This window comes from Lycium barbarum, chromosome 3 (assembly GCF_019175385.1).
Source record: "Lycium barbarum isolate Lr01 chromosome 3, ASM1917538v2, whole genome shotgun sequence".
NCBI classification, from domain to species: Eukaryota; Viridiplantae; Streptophyta; class Magnoliopsida; order Solanales; family Solanaceae; genus Lycium; species Lycium barbarum.
Genome location: NC_083339.1, coordinates 142,792,713 through 142,817,283, shown reverse-complemented (window position 1 = coordinate 142,817,283; position 24,571 = coordinate 142,792,713). Strand labels below are relative to the sequence as shown.

At 37.9% G+C, this 24,571-nt stretch overlaps 2 protein-coding genes across 4 annotated transcripts; one reads left to right on the top strand and one right to left on the bottom strand.

Moving 5' to 3' along the window:
- Positions 1-222: 222 nt before the first annotated feature.
- Positions 223-11,210, top strand: LOC132633197 (zinc finger protein VAR3, chloroplastic). Its single transcript, XM_060349455.1, has 7 exons — positions 223-708; positions 1,767-1,884; positions 2,029-2,372; positions 9,055-9,111; positions 9,877-9,996; positions 10,547-10,645; positions 10,722-11,210. The coding sequence occupies exons 1-7, from the start codon at positions 350-352 to the stop codon at positions 10,837-10,839; spliced, it is 1,215 nt and encodes a 404-aa protein (XP_060205438.1). The 5' UTR covers positions 223-349; the 3' UTR covers positions 10,840-11,210.
- A 995-nt stretch (positions 11,211-12,205) lies between these two features.
- Positions 12,206-22,181, bottom strand: LOC132633194 (ERAD-associated E3 ubiquitin-protein ligase component HRD3A). 3 transcript variants are annotated; one of them, XM_060349452.1, is made up of 6 exons: positions 21,414-22,179; positions 17,292-17,780; positions 16,754-16,969; positions 13,810-14,133; positions 13,366-13,608; positions 12,206-12,734 (listed from the first exon to the last, which is right to left on the bottom strand). In XM_060349452.1, exons 1-6 carry the CDS (start codon positions 21,948-21,950, stop codon positions 12,516-12,518), a joined length of 2,028 nt encoding a protein of 675 aa, XP_060205435.1. In that variant the 5' UTR covers positions 21,951-22,179; the 3' UTR covers positions 12,206-12,515. The 3 variants fall into 3 exon arrangements, with proteins under 3 accessions (XP_060205435.1, XP_060205437.1, XP_060205436.1); XM_060349453.1 differs by lacking the exon at positions 12,206-12,734 and adding an exon at positions 12,753-13,120 and having other exon boundaries at positions 21,414-22,181; XM_060349454.1 differs by lacking the exon at positions 16,754-16,969 and having other exon boundaries at positions 21,414-22,181.
- Positions 22,182-24,571: the final 2,390 nt, after the last annotated feature.

Genomic DNA, 24,571 nt, shown 5'->3' with positions numbered 1-24,571 from the left:
CTTAACTTATCTAAAGCAGCTTATAAGGTGTAAACAGCTTATAAGTAAAAAAAAAAATAAGCCCATCCAAACAGGCTCTAGAAATAGAACTTTTTGTCGGATGAAACACGCATGACAATTTTCAAGAGGGACGAAATTGCTCATCTAATGAATCTTCATGGACCGCAGGTGCAAACTCCTTTTCTGTTAGTATTTTTTTTTTCACCCCCTTAATTTTTCTCATTTGCTACCAGTGTCTGCAATGAAAAAAGTCTCATTTGAACTCCAAAACCCTATCAAAAACCCTCTACTACATTCTTCAACCTCACCTTCCTTAAATGCTTTTCTTCAACCTTAAAAAACCTTAAAAATGTCAGCTTCAAGATTGTTATTTCTCATTGGATCCTCTGTTATCCGCAAGTGTAACAACCTTACTAATATCTCTTATCCATTCACTCAAATTCGCTTCACAAAACCATTGCTTTCCCCTGTTGTACGTTACCGCAGTTACAATTGTACCTCAGCTACACTTGAAACCAATACAGTTGAACCTTTGGTTAGTCCTAAAAATCATCCATGGCCAGAATGGGTTGCTTTTGTTGACCGTTTGAAAAGCAAAGGATACTTTCCAGAAAGTACGAAAGATGGTGATGAGAGTATTTATACTGATATGACTTTGTTGAAAGATGCTTGTCTTAATTTCTCTCGTGACCGGTCCAACATTTTCAAGTGAGAAAGCTTATACTCCCTCTCTTTCGATTTATGTGAAACCATTTGACTGGAACCAAAGTTTAAGATAGAAGACAAAGACTTTTAAACTTGGTAAATAAATCATTGCATAAAGATAAATTGTTTCCAAATATAGAAATGAGTCATTCTTTAATAGGTTCACATAGAGGGATTAGTTTTTATTACTCCCTCCATCCCATAATAAGTGTCACCTAAAAACACGCATATTAAGAAATCAATAATGCAATGAGAAGTTTACTAAATTATCCCTATATAATAAAAATAAATTACTTTTTCCTCTTGATTAGAGCATCCACAAGTTGTAATTCTTTTGATATTGGGAATTCAACAATGCTAAGTTACTGCGTGGCTTTTCCAATCATCATTTACATGTTACTTTTAACTTGTCATTTTTGTCTAAGGGTAGAGTTGGAAAAATCTAGTCAATTTATGTCTTGATTTCTTAAGGCAACACTTATTATGGGACAATTTTTTTTGGCTAAGATGACACCAATTATGGGACGGAGAGAGTAATACTTTAGCAGTTATAGTACACAACTTGTTCTTTCAATGAAATTAAGTAGAAGGGAAAGGAATAAAAGTGTTACAGTCTTGAAACGTTTGCTACTGCAAATAAAGACTCTTATGGGCTCAAAGATTGAAACTTTCTTTCAATTAACAACAACAACAACATGCCTAGTGTAATCTCACAATTGTGGGGTTTGGGTTTCTTTCAATTGTTAAATGATAATATACTTTTTTTGTCCGCAGCACTTAATATTTATGGCCATTGGAATAATATGGGAAAGATGATGAGAATCCATATCCTGGGATTAGTTTTCCAAATTTACATAAAAATAAAATAAAAGGATAATGATGATAATAATGGAAAGCCCATGAAATAACTCATTTTGCTGGGAAAATGTATGTATGGTTGTCAGACACCTTCTAAATGTTTGCTTCTCGAGGAATGGCATAGACCTATATATCTGCTGAGACTATGTATTGCAATTTCCACCTCACCTGAGATTATGAAAGAACTTGAGTTTACATTGCAGAAAGTTGTCCACCCAAGATATGCAGAGAGTTGTGGAAAAGGGTTGCCCTAATCTATTCAGGAAGGTTGTTAACTCAGGGAAAAGGCTAAGGATGCATCTAAACCTTGAAGAAGCAGAGGTGAGTTGCCTTTTAAATTATTAGAAGTCCTTGCTTTTGAATTTCTTTTTCCAGGACAAGTTAGATTCATTGCAGTTCAAGGGTCATTTGACTTCTCTATGCGAACATATTCTTTGACAGTTTACGTAAGGAGCTTACTCGCAGGTATGTGGTGTTTGCAATCTCCGTGGATCATGTGATAGGGCTTACGTGATACTAAAGGATTCTGAGGGTGCCGCACGTACAGTAGATATTATGCGAGTCTTGCTTCATTATGCATTTGATCCTTCGGTTATATCAAGTGGAGCAATGTCTCCTGGTAGCGAGCTTATCGAGGTATCTGCAAGACATTTGCTCTCAGAGTTGGTTGAATTAAGTGAGATACCTGTTGATCCTGAACTTCCAAAAACTGCCCCCAAGGCTTCTCCAAGAAAGAAACAATCTGTTAGCTCAGGAAAAGATGGTTCAGAACATGTTGGAATGAAAAGAAGAGATTCAAGTGGTCTGGAGTAAGTTTTCTTGGAGGTTATTATGATTTTTTTTCCTTAAAGAGAAAACACTGGACTTCTTGCAAAGTAGAATGAAACTTCTATGCCTAACTTTAGATGCCTTATATCAATATCATACGAGTTCTCTTGATATAACATATCTTGTGCGTCCCTTATTCTGGACTACAAAGGTCTAAGCAGGACAACGTTAACTCTATCTAAACATTGATTAACCATTGCATGCACGCATTGTTGAAATTTTGTGCTAAATGTATGAAGAGACTAACTATTAACTATCGGTGGTCAGCTTTTTATATTATAATCATACCCCAAAGGAAAACCCAATCCTCCAGTAGAACTTCTTAATGCTTTTCCTGTAAAATTTCCCCTCCATCCATAAGCTCCAATTCATCAACGTATTCAAAAAAATGTTTGGTCTTTTATGTTCTACTATATGTATATCAAACTTCAAATGTTCGCGGTCTAACTGTCAACTAATACATACAAATTGCACATTCAGCTTAATTCTCTGCCATTGGCATGTTCTCTTTGTGATGCGAAAATATGCTCCCGGGCACTAAAATCGAGGTTGGACCTAAAATAAACTTTTCAAGCACTCTCTCTCCTCAAACCTTCACGCTGACAGTAGCAACCACTGTTCCGACATGACCCAGCCTCCTATCTTCTTTTCTCTCTCCTCCCTAGACTATTCCGACACAACCCAGCCCCTTTTCTCACCTTCTCTCTCCTCTCTAGCATCGATCCAGCCTCTCGTTGTTATTCTCTCTCTCTGGCGAGGCCTCTCTTAGGTTCAGCCATATTTTGGGATGGGGGATAGGCTGGTTTTCCCATCAGGAGAAAAATCTTTTGAGATTTTAGACATTAGTGAAGGGAAATTCCGTTGGTTCCTTATTACAGAGAAAAGCAGTCGTTTTGTTAGCAAGATTAAGCTCGATGAAAGTAACCTTCGATGGGTATGTGACTCTTTGAAGCAAGCATCAAAAGGGGCGGGGAATTTATATAGAAGATGGGGAAGAAAGCAGCAAAACATATTACATAGGGTGTATCAAAATTACAATATTTATGGGTGATTCACTCGAATCAAGAAATGGAATGGGACAAGGAAAACTGCAATCATCCTCCCAGAAAAGGATTACAATGCAGGCTGGTGCGATTTTGCTGAAAAGGTGCTCAAATTTCTGGGCAAGTCAAAGCCGGTATTGCAAAGGTTTGTTTCACCGGAGATATCCTACTCTCAAGCTGCTAGAATCCAATCTTGGCCTGTTATGAATGGTCAGTCCACTTCGGAGAGCGGAAACAAACACATTCTGAGCCGATGTTTGGTGGGGGCTTTCAATGACTCTTTTAGTGCTAATCCAACACTGGATGTTATCCAGAAATGGTTCTATAGTCGCTGGTCGATGATAGCTGGGTTGAAGGTCTCAGCTCTTGCTCACAACTTCTTCCTTTTCGAACTACCATCGAGGCAAGAGGCTGAGAGGGTCAAGTTTGGCGACTGGTACTACAATGGGAGAAGGCTCTCACTCGACTGGTGGTCGTCGGTCTTGAGGAACAATACGGTGGCAGCAGAGCAGGGGAGAAAATGGATAAGGGTCTTTGGAATCCCTTTGCATGAATGGTCTGAGGAAAACCTCAGGTTCATTGGTGGTAAATGCGGTGGATATGTCGATGCTGACGAGGATACCAAGAAAAGAAGCAATCTCCTAGGGCTCGTATCCTTGTTAAGGATTCGGATCTCGTTCTTCCTTGTAAACTGGAACTTCCGTCTGGGGATTGCTCCTTTGAACTCTCCATTATCATGGATAGCCCCTCAAAAGTTGTCGCTAATCGGAATATGGCTGGAAGAGACAAAAGAACTTACCCTAATAACTTTTGGTCCATGGACCTTCGGTCCAAAGAAGGGGATGAGCCTGTTCAAATTTTGAATTCCAAAAACTCTCAGTGGGTCGGATCTTTAACTGATTCAGCCCAACAAGTGGTCAACTGTGAAGTCAATATTTCTAATTCCCTTAATAGGGACCACCCCTATTATCACCATAACAACAACAGCAGCAAGCCCAAAAGGAAAAGGCCTAAATCAAGAGCAAAGCCCAGACAGATAAAGAGTTGGAAAGCAAAAGGGCCAGCCCAAATTCAGCATTATTCCAGAAGTTTCATTAACGACCCCATCATTGAGAAGGCTGTGGTAGCCCTTTCTGATCAAAATATAGAGAACTTCGGAGCAAAGGACGCAGATGATGAAGCCGATCCCCCTCTTTACTCTATTCCGACATCGCTAAGTGACTATCCTATTGACAACTTCATGGATTTTGAAATCTCTCCCTTCTCTGGCAGCGAGACACACTCGTTAGTTCTGCATGAGGGGTTAAATAATGGGAATTGTTTAATCAACACACCTATGGTAATCGAGACTTCTCACTGGACCAAGCTGTTTATGACTAAGGCTTGCAAAGCCTTTGGAGTTAATCTGGCTGGATCGAGCACGAGATGTTCGATATGATTCTCAGGATGGAACAGAGAAGGCAAGCTCAATTAATGCTACAAAAAGAAAAGAAGAGTGGGGGAAGGAGCTCTGCAAAGAAAGGGGTAAGAGAGGCCAGGAATATGGAATGGAATGCACTGTTACTTATGAAAAAGGGGAAGGATCAGCTAGGGGCAGGTTTCAAAAAGCTTTCTCTGAATGAAATTAAAACTTATTAGCTGAAACGTGAGGGGGCTCAATGATATGAGCACAAGGAGTACTATCAGGGCTCTTATGCAAAAATGGAAACCAGACATTTTGTGCTTGCAAGAGACCAAAACAGATGGCTGTCCAGTGGCTACTATCACACAAATTTGGGGCTCTAGATGGGTTGGTTGGGCTGAATTGAGGGCTCGTGGTACTAAAGGAGGCGTAATTATTATATGGGACAAGAGACAATGGAATTGTCTTGACTCCCAACAAGGGGTGCATTCAAATTTTAGGTTTTGCTTTACTGGAGTTTATGGACCCCACACTAATTGGGAGAGGGCTGAATTATGGGAGGAACTGGCTGATGTTAGAGGATTATGGGATGAAGGCTGGTGGTTGGTGGGGACTTCAATGTTTGTAGATTCGAGAATGAAAGATACAATTGCATCAGGAGATCCAGGGTAATGACTGCTTTCTCTGATTTCATTCAAGATATGAGACTGATTGACCTTCCTCTTCAAGGGGCATTCTACCCTTGGACCAGGAATGCTGATTTTCTTCAAGCCTCCAAAATTGATAGGTTTCTTGTCTCTTCCGAATGGAGTGATCACTTTGGGGTTATTTCCCAAAAAGCTCTACCCAAAGTTGTCTGATCATTGCCCTATAGCGCTAGAATGTGGGGATTGGACTCTGAACCTTCCTACTTTAAGTTTGAGAACATGTGGTTGCAACATGAAGGCTTTGGTGATCTGGTGAAACAGTGATGGCAGGGGTATGAAGTGAATGAATCCTCAGATTTTGCGCTTTCTCAGAAGCTCAGAATGCTCAAAAAGGATCTGGTCACTTGGAACAAAGAAGTATTTGGTAGCGTCAACACTAAGATCAACAAGGCTTTGGAGGAGTTGCAGATGTTGGATCAAGTTGCTGAAAATAGAGTGTTGACTCAAGACGAGACTAACAAATCCTTGTCACTAAAATTGAAACTTCAACAACTAGCCAAGGCTGAGGAAATCTCATGGAGGCAGAAATCTAGATGCTTGTGGTTGAAGGAAGGGGATAGAAATACTAAGTACTTTCAGAGAATTGCCAATTCCCATAGGAGGTACAACTGTATCGACAGGCTGCAAGTGTCTGATGACATTATTGAGGATAAAGAACATATTAAGCAAGTGATCTTGGACTTCTACCAAGAACTATACTCTGAGAATGAAGAATGGAGGCCTATTGCTGATTTTGAAGGTTTGAATTGTCTTGACAATGAAGACAAAGAAACCTTAGAATGTTCTTTTGAAGAAGAAGAATTCCTCAATGCTATCAACTCTTGTGCTCCAGATAAGAGTCCTGGACCAGATGGATTTACTATGGCTTTCTTTCAGAAATGCTGGCCCACTATCAAGCAGGATGTCATGAGCACCTTCAACCATTTCCACACCAACTGTCATATGGTGAAATCCTTTAATGCCTCATTCATAGCCCTTATTCCTAAAAGAAAAGGGGCAATTGAACTAAAGGACTTCAGACCCATCAGCTTGATAGGCAGCGTGTACAAGATAGTGGCTAAAGTGCTCTCTGAAAGACTCAAAAGGGTAATCTGGAAGTTGGTCTCAGGCTATCAAAATGCATTCATAAAAGGTAGACAGATAACTGATGCTTCTCTTATTGCCAATGAAGTATTAGATTGGAGACTAAAAAGTGGTGTTCCTGGTCTGCTTTTCAAACTGGACATAGAAAAGGCTTTTGACAAACTTAACTGGAAATACCTAATCTCTATTTTGAGGCAAATGGGATTTGGAGACAGGTGGATCAGATGGATCAGGTTCTCCTTTTCTACTGTTAAATACTCTGTTCTTGTTAACAGGAGTCCAGTTGGATTTTTTTCTCCCAAGAGAGGAATAAGGCAAGGGGATCCTCTGTCCCCTTTCCTTTTTATCATAGCAATGGAGGGACTTAGCAGGATGCTTGACAAGGCAAACGAACTTCACTGGTTGGAGGAATTTGATGTGGGCAACAGGATTGGTCAATCAATCTCTATCTCCCACCTTCTATTTGCTGATGATACCCTTATATTTTGTGGTGCTGAGAGGTCCCTGGTTCAACATCTCAATATTACCTTAATGATCTTTGAGGCTATATTTGGACTTCACATCAATATGTCTAAGAGTGTAATCTATCCGGTGAATATGGTTAATGGTTTGGAAGATCTGGCCGAGATAATGTGTTGCAGTACAGGGACCTTCCCAACTACCTATCTGGGACTTCCGTTGGGTGCCAGCTACAAATCTGTTGAAGCTTGGAATGGGGTGATTGAAAATTTTGAAAAAAGATTGGCCTCTTGACAACAACAATATCTCTCTCTCGGAGGCAGAATTACACTGATCAACAGTGTATTGGACAGCATCCCAACTTATTTCATGTCCTTATTTCCCGTACCAGGTGAAGTCTTGAAGCAGCTTGACAGGCTTAGGTGCTTATTTTTATGGGATGACAAAGATGAGAACCACAAACTTCATTTGGTGAATTGGGATAAGGTCACCATCCCAAAATCTCTTGGTGGCCTAGGAGTGAAGGATTTGGCACTCCATAGCAAAAGCATGCTCATGAAATGGCATTGGAGGTACAACCAAGAGAATATGGGATTGTGGAAGGAAGTGGTCCAGGCTAAATATGGAAATGATAGCCATTGGGTTTCCAATCTCAGCAGATTACCTCATGGCTGCGGATTGTGGAAAGAAATTAGGAAGCTGTGGACTGATTTTTCTTCTAACTCATCTTTACATGTAGGCAATGGGAACCGCATCCGCTTCTGGGAAGACAACTGGTTAGGGCAGAATCCCTTGAAGGAGCTCTATCCTATGATTTTTTCCATTGCCTCTAATCCTAACTCTACTGTCTCACAAAACTGGGAGGGGCATACTTGGTGCTCTAACTTGAGAAGGAACCTGAATGATTGGGAATTTGATGAACTTGCAGCGCTTCTGGGAAGATTGCAGCCCAACAACACACTGAGAAATGACATGCTCAAATGGGGCACTAGCATGGATGGATTTTACTCAGTTAAGGCTAATTATCAGCTCTTGAATTCCAACAAAATTCTGATTGATCAGTGGCCATGGAAGCTGATATGGAAGGTCAAATTGCCCCCCAAGATCAGTGCTTTCTGCTGGATAGCTTTGAACAACTCTTGTTCCACCATAGATAATCTTAACAGAAAAGGCTTCAATACTGTTAACAGATGCTATATGTGTTTAAACAAGCTTGAAACTGTCAACCACCTTTTTTTGCACTGCCCGATTGCTAGAGACATTTGGTCAATGTTTTTTTCTCTTTTTAGTCTCCAGTGGGTTTTGCCAAATAGTCTCAGGGAAGTTTTTGTAAGTTGGGGCAATTGGAAAGTTGAGAAGTCCATCAGAAGAATCTGGTCTATGGTTCCCGCTGTTGTTGTGTGGGGCTTATGGACAGCAAGGAACCAAAGATGTTTTGATGGCATCGCAACTAACAGCTCCAATTTTAAAGGCAGATGCCTAGTCTTACTTTTTAGTTGGGTTAACCATACTCCTTTGTATAACCCTGAACAATTCTTGGATTTTGTCAGCTCTCTAGTTTTATGATAGGTCCTTTTTTTTTTTTTTGCCTTTTCTAGAACTGACTTTCCTACTTCTGTAAATCTCGCATCCCCTGGATGCCTTGTTATTAATATACCACTTATTTCATCAAAAAAAAAAAAATTGCACATTCAGCTTAAACTCTGAGCTGACCGAGGATAAGACATAGTAAGTTGAGAAAATTAGGACCATATCAGTGTGGAGTGCAGATATAGCGGTTACTGTTACTTTTGTGGTCAGTGGCTGCTCATACTGATTTACTCAAGCGAATAATTGTACTTCTTGTAAGAGGTTTTGAGTTCTCATTTATAGTTCTGAAATGCATTGGGATGGGATATTCATTTTTCATTATTATATTCTAAGATGAAAAGTTTGATGCTCACTGGAAATGTACCATGCTTCTCTGTAGGGGAGAAATGCCTACAAAAGGTTTTGAGATGAAGCCAGGAGATTGGGCCTGTTCGCAGTAAGTTCTCATTAACTTTCGGCATTCATGATACTGAAGATTGTGTCGCATTGTCTGCTTTTGTATTTGTGTTTTCCTGTATATTTGATATATGCACTCTATAACTTTACACAAGTATTTGGGGACTACAAAGTACAAAATGAAGCTTTCCATCTAATGAATGGTGTAGAATCCGTCCAAATGGTTTTTTTTTTTCTTTTTCAATTTAAGAAGCTCTTCACCTGTTTGCTGTTTCCCACAAAAAATGTCTTCTTAGACCATTTAGGCAATTAAGCTTTCTTTCCTTTTATAAATGATGGAAATTTCAACTTAGATAAGCAGACATCAGAGGGGCTCAGTGAGTTGACTTCTCTATGCATTAGCTGTTAATGCTTTTTTCTAGTGCCATGGACTTTTTCTGATGCAAGTAAATGGATTTGGAAAAAGAAAAAGCATTTTTGACTTGCCTAACTGTGCTTTTCACAAACAGCTGTGTCAGTCTTTCCATTTATTGGATTATCAGAGTCATTTCGTTTTCCTTTTTTTTATTTGATTGGTTAACCTTTTTTTCAGCCACAACCAAAACCTCCAGCCCGTTCTCTGGGCAACTGTGTTTTTTCCACTTCCCCACCCCCTTTGGTGACTTGAACCCCCAAGCTAATAATGGTTGAAGTCAAGAACTCTACCACTAAAGCAACCCTCCCTCGTTCCCTTTTCTTTCCCTTTCTTTAATGTTACTTACCTATGCTCATGTTCCTGGCATATCCTGACATTGACTTGCTACAGATGCAACTTTATGAACTTCTCCCGTAATGCACAATGCCTGAGATGCAAAGCAGAAGGACCTAGTCAAGATGCTCGTGTACCAGTTCAAGAAATGAAAAAGGGAGATTGGAATTGCCCACAGTATGTTACTACGTCATATGATTTACCAGCTACTAGATATACCATAGTTTTTTCCTTTTCTTCTTAATGAAAACTAAATATTGCACAGTTTATCAAAATAAAAAAATCGTACAGTTATGATGCGGATCTATTCTTAAAACTTCACTTGGCGAATTATATTGTTACATAGATTATTATGACTTCACTATGGATATCAATGGCTCCATCTTGCTTTTCTAACTCTAGTACGAGCTATCGAGTTCACTGGCCTACTATAAGTATAACCGGCTACTAACAGCTTAAAAAGTGACTTTGAAATATACTTATTTTCTTTCTCTTTATAAACTGACATCAGTTTGCTCTATACATGCGCATGTACCCACTGCAATATCACATTGTACGCTTACGATGAGAAAACACTCACCTTGTTTAATCTACGAACGATATTAAAATGTCATTGTTCTGCACACGTTGTTTTTTACCTTTATGGCTCCTTCCAACTCGTTTTCCCTTTTCCTTTTCAATTGTATGGGTTCTCAATTCTCTTCATTTTTTTGGGGGGTCTCTGTAGATGTAACTTCATGAATTTCGCTGGCAACACCAAATGTAAACGCTGCCAAGAGCTGCGTCCTAAGAGACAGCTGAATCCTGGAGAGTGGGAGTGCCTCTCGTGAGTAATTTTTCATTGATTCTGCATGGTTTTGTTTTGTGGATTCAACTCATTGTACTTTTGGATTCTTGCACAGATGTGACTTCTTGAACTTCAGAAACAACATGGTCTGCAAGAAATGCAACTGTGAACGTCCCAAGGATGCAAAAACGCAGTCAAAATACGAGCAGCAACTTTGGACAAAGCCATACTAACATAGCTAAAGATCAGCTCCTACAGTTGATAGAGGATATCAACAAAAAATATAGAAGATGTAGTTTTTGGTGCTTCAGGTGAGTGGATATGGAAACGGGAATAACATACATATGCATACATTTCTTCCTCTCGATGTTACTTTAGCAACTAAGAGATGTTTGTGTCTTAATTCATTTTTTCCTGTAATAGTTTTGTAATTATATCATGCTGTAGAATCTAAACAGTGTTTCATGGCCACTTTTTTAATAACATTCTGTAGAATCTATTCTTTTGGATTCAGGTTGGTCTTGCATAACCAGGAGACTACTGAATTTAAACAAGAAAGTTGTCTGGAATTAGCTGTATGAAATTTCCTGTTTCAGTTTGTTCACTTTGTCCTCATGTGATGATTAAGAGCCTGTTTGGATGGGCTTAAAAAAAGCAGCTTATAAGCTGCTTTAGATAAGCTAAGCCAAACGGGCTCGATTATTTTTTTGAGCTTATTTTAAGCACAAAATGACTTTAAGCTGACCAGCTAAACACTCAAAAAGGATGAAAATAGCTTATAAGCCAATCCAAATGGGCTCTAAGAGAGAAACTATGTCTGTGGGGTTATATTTCTAACTTCTCTTAAAAGAAAATGCGAACAGATTAGAGGATAGATTCAATAGATAATAGGTAATAAAAAGAGAATTATATAAATACTTTCTGTGGCATTCAGAACGTCTTAAAGCTTATGATTGAATAGAAATGAGCAACATCTGTGGGACAATTTAAAAAGAAAACGGACAAGGTTAGTCATGCTACACGAAGTTATGAACCAGGACCAGTGAACATTTAGGCAATTTAACTGCCTTTAGTGTAACACATAATCTCTGACCTAATTAGGCAATTCAGAAGTTAAGATAGCTTGTGATTTTTTTTTTTTGTTTGGTCAGTGATATCCGTGTAAACCTCATTTCACCGGGTATCACTTGCCACCCGTCCACATAAGTAGAGTTTGCATAAGTATAGAATAACTCTATCCACCAAACTTAAATCACCTAATGGTAGGACAAAACTTAGACAAATGGAAAAGAATCTCCTAGATTTTTTGAGTAACATAGCTCATGAATTTGCCAAGCGGATTATCAAATTTGACATTTTGTGAAGTTGGTATCTAGGAGTGTCAACATAGAGGTTGTCACCATAAATACTACTCGTATAATAGCACTCCTGATATTAACAAACTTCACGTCCTACAAGAGGGGTTAAAACTCTCTCTCATTACGTTTCAGAAAATAATTTCCCGCGACATGCAAGAACAATGAAGATCTAGTAAGTATACAAATATAGTAGTTAAAGAGGGGAAATGCTCTCACAAATTTCCCCGCCCCAAAACAAACGAGAGAAAATGGAGTAGATTTTTTTTATTGTACCGTATGGTAGAACCAGCAACACTTGAATAAGATACAACAAGGATAATAAAGTACTGAAATCTATACTGTACTACAAACGAGCAAAAGAAAACACGTTGTGACGATCTTCCACTATATCCTATTAGTCAATGTGTATGACAAATATATAACATTGCCCAAAACAAAAGGGCAGCTCTCTATGACCAAAACAAGAAAAAATTTCTACATATTTTTCTGCAAAAGAATTCATCTGTTCCACTTGGAGAGGACATGAGAATGGAATCTATCTGGAAGCAGATTTAATTGCCTACAGGCACACCTTGATCACCAAGTTGATGAGGGAAGGCAACCTCTCCAGCAGCAGCTACATTCCTGCGTTGTCTCTCACGAAGATAAAGCACCGTTAGAAGGCATACAAAGAGGGTCAGAATTGTTGCATTTCCTTCTTCCATTAGGACATCCTCCACCCACGCTTCCACTTTGGGATAAACTTCTGGTAAAGAATCAATAACGTGAACCTACAAAAAAAAAAAAAAAAATGGGCCGATATCAATCAAAGTATCAATGTAAAAAGATAAAGATCAATATTTCTACTATTTCTTTCTGTTAAACTCGAGAACAGTTACTACAGCCCCTCCACTTCGCAAGTAAGGTGCCAGTAAAAATTGGAGTATGATTAGGTTTTGGATTGTGCTTTTTCTTCTTCCGGACTCTAAAAAGTCTCCTGTATTACATTCAGTTCATCCACACTCGATACACATGCAAAACCCAATTAGGGTGATTATTAGAACCACCATTCCCCAGTAAGCAAATGTGGAAAATGATCTGCATTTCATAGCTCCCGCAAACTTTGGTTCAATACGACTCAAGGTTCTTTTATACTCCAAGGGAATCCAATCATATTCTGCAAATGCCAAAGGCAAGTGCCACAGACAATCAGAGAAGCCTCATATTTCTGAACCTAAGTACTGGTGAAATTAACTGATTAGTCTTCTCTCTGTCACAGTTTTAACCAGGGAAACAAGGGACCATCCAACAAGTATATGAGTGCAAAGTAGCAAGAGGTACTGAAACAGAAAATGAACAATCAAGTATGTGTGCATGTGTACACATTTGTATGCGGGTGAGAGAAATGGAGGAAAGATTTACCAGGATACTATCGGCGTAGTTTTTCCTTATCCACAAGCTTGCAAGGGCCAATGTTACAGGCAACTTTGCAGAACGATCAACTTCTAATGCTTGATCATAGTAACGTTTGGCAAGATGAAGATCAAAAGGCAGTCCTTGGCCATGCTCATGCATGTAACCCAGATTAAACATAGCTTGAGCATTAGATTGTGATTTTGCATGCATATATGCCTCAGCTGCACGGTCATAGTCCCGCTCAGTACCCTATAAAAAGAAACAGACGAACAGTCTTACATCACTTCATTAATGAGCAAGTCAAGCCAAGGAAAGATTACAATAAAGATAAACAACTTAAGGCTACTACTACTGAATGTAAACAAACATACCTGACCATAGTAATATGTGAAGATATTAGAATAAGATAAACAACTTAAGGCTACTTCTACTGAATATAACGTAACATACCCGACCATAGTAATATGCATCTCCAATAAGCAACGCAGCATGTTCATTACCCTGCTCTGAAGCTTGCCACCACAGGGCATGCGAGCGTTGATGCCTCTCTTCATCACTGCAAATTCCAGATTCTCCCAAACACATGCTTTTTTCTCCATATTTGTCAAGGATCCATGCAGCATTACTTTGTGCGATCTCATAGCCTAACTCTGCCATTCTCGAATATAGAAGGAAAGCCCTGCCCACATCTCCTCTCAAATACGACTCTAGTGCCCATCTAGACAAAGAACTCCATGGCCCACGTTCTGCAACTAGTTTGTACAAGGCAGATGCCTGAAACAATGGAGGGCATGTTAAAAGGGGGAAGGGCCACAAAAGGGCAAAAAGGTAAAAAAAAAATCATCCTTATTTTATGCAACTTAAGAAGACAAATACACTTCTTAGAATTTATCAGTGTACACATAAAAGCTTCAGCAACTATTATATCATGCTTCTCTCCTTTTTTCTCAGATAAAGGAGTATAGCCTTGAAAGCTATGTGAGGTCGCACCTTTACAGAATCCATCCACGACTCTACACAGAGCTATCTCCACTTTACCAAAAAAAAAGGAACAAAAGATATGACGGAATATTTCTCAGTAGAGAACAATTACTCAGTACATTCCATTTTATATGCCAGTTTTGATAGGACACAGAATTTAAGAATTTACTTTAATTGTTCATTATATTAGTCGTAATAGAAGAAAAAAATATTACTCGCTCCGTTTCAATTTGTTTGTCTTACTTTCCTTTTTAGTCCGTTTCAAAAAGAATGCCTCTTCCCTTTTTTGCCAGCTCTCTAATTCAACTTTCCATATGGGATGTTTAAGACCACAAGACTAAAGGGCATTCTACATATCTTTAGTTTAAGACTACACGATTCAAAAGTCTTCTTTACTTTATTAAACTCCGTGCCAAGTCAAAACCAAACAAACAAATTGAAAGGAGTAACATAGTTAGTTTCATATAGAAAGCCTCACATCAAAGTTTTAGATAGTGAAGAGTTAAATGGAATAAAATTCTTGGAAGTTGTTAGTTGTACCAAAATATTATCAATATATTGGTGTCAAATAGTTTGGAAGGTCTCAAAATGAGAAGTGACATATAAATTGGATTGGAGAAAATATATTTCCACTCTACTCTATCGAGCTATTCTCGTCAAAATGATCATGATGAATACATGGCTAAGAGACTCTACTTCGGGATTTGAAACCAGTTTTCAAATAAGGTCATTTAGCACAACTAGCCACCAAACCCGAGGCACACGCAAAGGTCCATATATGCCCCTCAACTATTCGAAATTGCACGTATTTGCCCGTCGTTTAAAGGTCGGTTCACTCATGCCCTTAACGTTACGTTTTGGTTCACCCATGCCCTTGAATTAACGGAAACCTGACAAAAATATTGGAGCGCAAATTTGTGCAGTTCCGCATAGTATAAGGGCATATTTGATCCACTGAAATTCCTAACTATTATGGCACAAAAACAACAATATGGCACAAAATATCACTGCATTCCAAAACATAAAAAACATTTGCAATTATAATCCATGCATCCACCATTACATTACATCTAAATTATACAACTAAAAGATCAAATGCAATTACAACCATCTTTTAAAGATTGTTTTCACAAACAAGAGCACCATTTTACCTTTTCAAAAGATTTGTTCTACTAATGATAATATCTTCTTCTTTTTTCAATATGTTGATGACCTGGATAGTTCTTTCTAGATATTTTTCGTCTTCCCAGTCCCAATATCTACACGATAATGCATGCAACAACTGCATATTGTACCGATAGTTCTTAGATTTTTTTTATAGTGCACTTTATGCTAGCCAATGATTTTTTGGTACTGCATTTTGAAACTCCACACTTATCATGCAACCTACACTTTGCTCTCTTATTATTTCACTTGTTTATGAAATGTCGGAAGCTTCGAGTTCTTCAAATAGTTGTGGAAGGGTTCGTCACTCCATCTCACATCATGGACTCCAAATAATTCTACTAAATTTATGTTATGCGTTGAATTCGCGAAAGGGCCAGACCACATTAAATTTTATGTAAGACCATATAAATCCCTAAAATGTAATATTCTCTCTATTATTGCTATCAAAATTTCAGCACTGTGGGAGACGTTTTTTCAGGTGTCATAAGTCTAATGTAAGTTATCTCTTTTTCCTTATGAACTTATTGTGGCAGATCTGTAATGAAATTTTTTTATGTTTATGTTTTGTGCAACAGTTGTTGCATGCATTATCGTATAGATATTGGGACTGGGAAGACGAAAAATATCTAGAAAGAACTATCCAGGTCATCAACATATTGAAAAAAGAAGAAAATATTATCATTAGTAAAACAAATCTTTTGAAAAGCTAAAATGGTGCTCTTGTTTGTGAAAACAAATCTTTAAAAGATGGTTGTAATTGCATTTGATCTTTTAGTTGTATAATTTAGATGTAACGTATGGTGGATGCATGGATTGTAATTGCAAATGTTTTCTATGTTTTGGAATGCAGTGATATTTTGTGCCATATTGTTGTTTTTGTGCCATAATATTTAGGAATTTCAGTGGATCAAATATGCCCCTATACTATGGGGAACTGCACAAATTTGCTCTCCAATATTTTTGTCAGGTTTCCGTTAACGCAAGGGCATGGGTGAACCAAAACGTAACGTTAAGGGCATGAGTGAACCGACCTTTAAACGACGGGCAAATACGTGCAATTTCGACTAGTTGAGGGGCATATATGGACCTTTTCCCTTTTTTTTAAAAGTGCCATAAAGTAAACAAGTCTTGTATGTTGCAACCAACAACCAAGTTCATTCATGAGAAAGTAAAACATAAGATACTGATATAAGGTCAATAAATCCCAGTAAATGTATGAGTAGATAACAAACTGCATTTGACTCACCAGAGGAACATTCTTCTTAAGACCTACACCAGTTTGGAACATTTTCGCCAGTTGATAAAATGCTTTTGGTTGACCAGCATCAAAAGCCGTTATAAAATATTTGGACGCTACTTTCACATCCCTCTTCACCCCAATTCCTTTAAGATACATTACTCCAAGGTTGTATAATCCACCAGCCTCTTCATTGTCTGCAGCCTTCTCAAAATACTCTTTTGCCTGCAACAGAGAGCTACCGACATACTGAATACTAGACAAAGTTTTCGATAGAGGCTATAGCAAACATAAAAGAGTAATCCTCGTGAAAAAGTTAGAGAAGAAAATCAGTACTCTAAAACGGTGAATAGATACAAGCAGCAATCCCATGAAAATGAACAAATCAGCGAGCTAAGAACAGTATGGTGTTAAAGGTTAAGGCAAACCCATGGATAGAGAAAAGGAGATCCAAGTTTATGCTATTATTTATATGGGGAACAAAAGATGAAAAACCCTCTGTGCATTTACCTTGTCCAAAAACAGCAACGAAAGAATGGAGTTTTACCTTAGTGTAGTTCTTTTCCACTCCATATCCTTTGACATAGAGATAGCCCAAACCATTGTAAGCAGAATAAAGTTGTTGCTTGGATGCAAGAGTAAGCCACTCTAATGCCTTGGTAAAGTTCCTTTCAACTCCAGCTCCTCTTGCATATATTTCCCCAAGAAGTTCCATAGATCTTGCCTCACCCTTCTCCACTGCCTTCAGAAACCATGATAACGCCTTGGTGTGATCACGTCGTACTCCCCTTAATCCAAAGTAGTAGAATATCCCAATTCTATACATCGCGCCAGCGTTCCCTTTTTGTGCCTGGTATTCCAAAATCTGGAAGTCCTCATCCTCCTCACCTCGCGACTTCCTCAAGGCTTCCTTATTTTCCTCCGCTCCACTGTGTATCCTCACTGGTTCAATCACAGGTGAGTCCTTTGATATCAGGAAACTGTTAATGGCTACCTCTGCCAATTCGGCATACAACTTTACAGCTTTATCATGCATCTGCCGCAAACAAACAATCAGCATAGATGAGAAAATATAATCTTTTCTATTAACTGCAACAGAAAATAGAACAACCCACACTCAAACATAAGAATCTATATATATATATATATATATATATATATATATATATATATATATAATTGCAGGACATTGGCCCAGCAGATGATCTCTGGTATCAACTGGTCTATTCCTCAGAATGCCAAAGAAGCAGTGGAAAGTTGGAACCTAAAAGAAGTTGATAGTTCCATCAAGAAGACCTGGGAGATGATTCCTGCAGGTATCTTTTGGAGTATTTGGAAGGAAAGGAATCGCCGATGTTTTGATGGTATCTCAACTCCAAGCCGTAGTCTAAAATCTTTCTGTCTTTTTAATATTTTCAGTTGGAGCAATCTATCCCCTGTAAATGACATATTACCCCTTTTAGACTTCATTAGCTCCATCAATATGGCTCAGAGACCATATTTTTGCTTTCTGGTTAACTCCCTGATTTAGATTTGAAGTTTTTGTTCTCAGGAATTAACCATGATTCTTTTGTGTATGTAACATGCATCTACTTGATGCCTTCCTAATACAACATCTTATTTCATCAACAAAAAAAAAACATAGGCCCAGTGACGTGGCAAGCCCGCAGACCAGGAATTCTATTTATCTATTTTATTTTATTTTTGCCTTTTTCTCCTCTTTTTTCATTTATTATCTATTTCTCAATCGGTTTCTTTTCCCACCCTAACAGTCGCATCCGGTATTTGTTCGTTCTCAACAGTCTCTTTAAGCACAGAACAGTTGCTTCTTCTATTTATCCCGTCCTCAAAAAGGCACTTCCTCAAAGCGAGAGATCTGACGGGGAGGAAATTGCGGAGGATCAGATAAAGAACTTAGAACTTTTTGAGACCAACTGCCTGATCGTCACGGTCATTTTCAAGAAACACGAATGCCGTCAACAAGTAGTTCTCTTCCAACAGGACATTCTCCACGCACCTGCAGAGGGACGATTTCTCCATGTCCATTTGATCGGGTCTCCTATCTTTAACTGTACATATATATTTTGTTTCAAATTTGATCAATACACTGACATCGGTGGAGGGAATTTGACAGAGCGAAGTGGAAGGGACAGTGCAACCAAACTGTACAACGAGCGTTGAGAGGAGAAGGGTGTTACACACACCTCTTTCGGTTTGATCCACTTTTCCGTAAGCATTATGTTCTTCATTTTGCCAAATAGTTTTAATAGCTCGTTATTAACCCCATTTCTTTATTCAGGTTTGAAACCGCTAATGTGAGTAAACTCCCACGCGGAGGTATAATCGACAAAATGTACATTTTGCGTCGTCAATTTGCTAAAAGATGACCCTCTAATTCTCTAATCCTAAGAAAGAGAAGGGTAAAGGAGCCATTATGTCATAGAATGCATGTGACTATAGCATGCACTGATCGTTAATTGTCCATTACCTTCTGATGTTTGGCTCAAATTCTATTGAAGTAGTTGCAAGAAAAACAGGTCAAATAATTCCCAATTAATATTGTGTTGGCCCAGGACCTTAATTAGTCAATTTTTGCTTTTGCCTCCAAAGAGATTGAAGCCATTAGATCATGAAGAATTCCTAGCAGTTCTCAGTACCAATACACTCTATCAAAGAATGTAAGTTGGACTAGCATAGTTCCCCCGGAGCATTGGAGCAGCCCGTCTGCAATGGTCATCGGAGATTACCACTTAACCCTGTTTGTGGAGAACCGATTAATATAGTTGATAGTAAACCTTGAGTGAAGAGGGTGCGGCTGTTCCACACTCTTGAATATTTTGTTAGAGTTTGTTAGTTCTGAATAAAGAGAGGGCAAGCATGATATTCTCTCTACTGAGTTTTTTTTTTTTTAATTGCACTTAGCTTACCTAAATGAGCGGAAGATTGTTTAACTTTTCTGTAAGGGTAGATGAATTGTGAAGTTCAGCAAAAGGGAAGAAAGAACTTGAGCTTGAAGCAATACAAAAAAAATTACATGTTTTTTTGCAAAGTGTATAACCGAGTGTCACATTATTTCTCTTATGTTAGTTGAACTATATAGTTTTTACTATTCATCTACAAACCTTAACACAATTTAAATAAAAAGTGGCCAACAATTGCAAAAATAAGAAACAAAAATAAAAAAGAAGTATATATATGACGGTAAATAATATTTTCATGAAAAGTTAGTAGAAAGTTGGCAAATGAATTCTCAAAGCACCAAATAAATTTGAGAAGGGATGTATTACTACTCACACCTTTATGAACTTACAAGTTACAACTTCTCCTGTCCCGCAAAAATTGAGGCTAAGTTTTATGTGTCGATCTTATCACAATGTGTTCACCTTTTTCTTCTAAGTCGTGGATTAGATGATAATCATATTTTGTTTTGGGATTTAAATGAAATTGGTTATGATTCCCATTTTTATATCTAAAGAAAGTGATATTTTGAGTGGGGGAGGGTGTTGGGATTAGCGAAGTGCATAACCATGAAAAACACAATCGTTAGAGAGTTATCATTTACTATAATTCAGATTTAAACAAAAACAGTCTTGAATTTGATAGTATAGAAAGTTTTGGAATCAAAAGGAGCCTCATCTATGGAAGGTGCCACATAAATTTTACTATTACCTAAATTTTATATATATAAATTTTGTCGAAGCTTCTAGATTAGTTGAAATATTTAAGGACAAAAGAGCTATTTAGCAATCTACAAGTTCTTAAAGAAAGACATTGCAGAATAGAGGTTTATTCCCTTTTGTATTATGAATTTATTATTTTTTTATGGCCGTACGAAGCGCCGTCATATTAACTAGTGTTATATAAATGCAAGTTCGTGTCCCCACAGCAGAGCTCCAAATTCACCAGAACTAGAACCTGCTCATACCCATTTAAATGTTTTTGGTGTAAAGAACAATATGTAGAAGAGGAAGTTCAGTTAGTGGACTTTTTAGGATTACTGTAAGTATTTCTTTTTCAGTAAAGTGTAAATTTTTGGTGGTGGCCAGCATACCCTTAATGCTGAGGAATACAAAGTTACCAGTTTCAAAAAAAAAAGAACCTGCTCATGCTTTGCTAACATCTCTTTTTCTTTCTTTTTACGCATCACCTTGCAACCAAGAAACCAAAGCCAACTATCAGATCTACAACAACATACCCAGTGTAATCCCACAAGTGGGGTCCGGGGAGGGTAGGATGTCCGCAGACCTTACCCCTACCTTTTTTGGGGGTAGGGATGCTGTTCTGGTAGGCCCTCGGCCCAACTATAAGATCTCTCGACACAAAATTCACAATCGTCCCCGAGGAAAACTACTACATTTTTTCCTTGATGACCAAGAACCAAAAACAAATTAGAGCTCACTATGCATCAGTAACATTGAATGTTTCAAAAGCGCAAAAAGCAAGGTTTTTACATATTACAGACAAAATGTGATCATTCCTAAGTTGAAATCTCATTAGGTCATACCACATTATACTTGGGGAGAGAGCGTTGTACATAATGTATCAACCTTGTATAAAGTGTATAACGGAGTAGTGTATAAAAACACAAATATGAGCTAAATCGAATAACAAACTCAAAGTATGAGCTACGTGGCGTCAATATTTTTAAAAAAACCCACAAAAAACTGACCTCTTGGCGAGAATAAGTGTAAGCAAGTGTCATTTTAGATTGCATATTACCACCTTCAGCAGCAAAATGATGATACAAAAAAGCCTTAGCTTTATTCCTTTCTCTTCCAATGCCCATTCCATACAAAAACCCTAAAATACTCTGCGCGTGGGGGTGCCCACTCGCGGCAGCCGTTTCAATCTCACGCGCCGCTTCTTCCATCGCTCTTTCATCACCTCTACTATACGCCTTAACTATCTTACTAACCGCGTTATAGTACGCGCCTTCAAGTTGATCGCTCGGGGAAATAGCGGGTTCGAATATGGGGCTCCATGACCCGGGATCGAGTACGTAATCGGGTTTCGCTTCCGAATCAATGAAATCGTCGAATCCAGTATCTGACACGTCATCGGTTAGGGTTGTGGAATCAACGGTTGCTGCTTCTTTTAAGTCGTCTTGAGAGAGGACGAGAACTAATTGACGACCGAGTGTAGAAATTGGGAGAAGCGTGAGAAGTAGGAGAACCAAGCTTATCTTTCGGGTTCTTCGATTTCTCATCGGATTTCTATTGAAGAATTTGTTAGATTTTCCGGTGAAGGGGTTGAAGAAGACGGGAAGATTAAGGTATTATCGTGTGTTTCGGTTGCCACGTCGGAGGTCGTCACCTGCACCATTCAGAACCTGCCACGTAAGAGAAAGGAAAGAAAAACAAAGTCTACACCCTGGAATTTTAATTTCACGAGATCAAATAGTTTTGTTTTTATTTTCTCTTACTAGTTTCGCGATTCCATATTACTTACTCGGTCTGTCGCAAAATATTTATAGGTTTCACTTTTCGAGATTTTCAAGGTAAAGTGAATTAAATTAATTTACTCTTTTAAGATTAATTAAATATTAAAAAATTATACGAAAAATACTAAAGTTGCAATTCTCTCTTATTAATAAAATATGGTAAAAATACATTTAAAAAATATTGATCAAAATTCATTTAGTTTGACTCTTGAGAAGCGAAACGTGATAAATATTCTGGGACAGCGGGAATATTAGTATAAAATTTGTATGCACAAAATATCTCTATAAGAACTTAACAAAATATGTGATGTTCCTGAAGAAATTCTCCTCAGGCATATTATTTGACCGATACTATGACGTTCTTCTAGTCAGCATGCTACTATCGAGTAAACTTTGGTGTATCTCTTTTTTTAGTTTGATTGTTGTAACACCATTTCCTGATCACCTTTATTTTTTTTGTGTCATTCCACCATAGCAATATCAATTGAGTATTGGTATAATTATTCTCATGATTGTATGCTCTTCCTAAAATAACATTCAGGCATCACTTTTTCTGTTATAGCTTTAGTACAAAAAAGAAAAATCGTTGTCAAAGAAAATAATTATGTAACTTACAAAAAGTTATATGAAACTCCATCACCACGATTTATTTGGCATAGGTTGATTAACTTAAGCCGAACAGTAGTTTCATCACTGAGTAAATCTTATAAAGAAGATCTTGATGGGTGAATTAATTTTTCTAGTGTAAATCTATACAATTTATTCTAACAATTGAACATTCATATCTTCAGGAAGAAAAAGCAAAGTAAATTCGAACATCCCTCTTCGGTAATTTAATTTTTTGGCTGCACATTTATAATGTGCATATCTCATTCTCTCAATTGATCTTTCGGCCTCTTCTATCCTTTGATTGTTTAATAGAGGTGCCTCTATAAATCTTTTACAAGATTCGATACAAAAGGGATGTCCACAACCTATTTCATTACTAAGAGGATAATCTCAAAAGCAAATCCTCAAGTTCTCATAATTGTTAATGCAGGTTGGACTTAAAAGGGTTCATTATTTATTTGAATGGCATTATTCAACTATATATTCTTTTCTGTTATAAAATAAAACTAAGCACTAAAAATAAGTAAGTAGTATGACTCACACACAGAGAGAGAAACGAAGAATACTTTGTTTTACTAATTTTTGTTCTGCCATCCATCAACAGAATGAATGGATATATATAGCCTCATTACTTGAGAATGATATATTACTACAATGATGGTCATATGGGTTCACATGGCAACATCATCATAACTTTGGTCATCCACTATCTCCCTCCACTATCTCCACTACATGGACATTCACTATCATTTCATAACACTCCCCCTTGGATGTCCATTAATTAGATGACGTGTCTCGTTAAAACCTTATTAGAAAAAAAAAACCCTGTGGGAAAAAGTCCTAGTGAAGGAAAAAGAGTACACATATCTAGTAATATGCTTTGAGAGCTGCCTCATTAAAAACCTTACTAAGAAAAATCCAATGGGACAAAACCTTGGTTAAGGGAAAAAGAGTACAACACGTATTTCACTCCCCTTGACGAAGAACAAAATTCAGATGTCGGAGTCTTCGCATTCCAATCTTGAATATCATCTTCTCAAGAGTTGAAGTTGGTAAAGATTTGGTGAACAAATCTGCAGGATTGTCACTTGAACGGATTTGTTGCACATCAATATCACCATTCTTCTGGAGATCATGTGTGAAGAATAACTTTGGTGAAATATGCTTCGTTCTATCTCCTTTTATGAAACCTCCTTTCAATTGGGCAATGTATGATGCATTATCTTCATATAAGATTGTGTGGTATTTTATCACATTTCAAACCACACTTTTCTCGAATGAGATGTATCATTGACCTTAGCCACACAACTTCACGGCTCGCTTCATGAATAGTTATTATCTCAGCATGATTTGATGAGGTAGCCACAATAGACTGCTTTGTAGATCGCCAAGATATGGCAGCGCCCCCACAAATAAATACATAGCCTGTTTGAGATCTAGCTTTATGTGGGTCAGATAAATACCCTGCATCGGCATAACCAACAAGATCGGGACTGCAATTGCTAGAATAAAATAAGCCCAAATCGATAGTCCCTTTTAGATACCTCAATATGTGTTTAATTCTGTTCCAGTGTCTCCTTGTAGGAGCACAACTATGTCTCGCTAACACATTAACTGAAAATGCTATGTCAGGCCTTGTGGTATTGGCAAGATACATTAGTGCACCAATTGCACTAAGATATGGTACTTCTGGACCAAGAATTTCCTCATTCTTTTCTTGAGGTCGGAACGGATCTTTATTTGCATCAAGTGATCGAACAACCATCGGAGTACTTAAT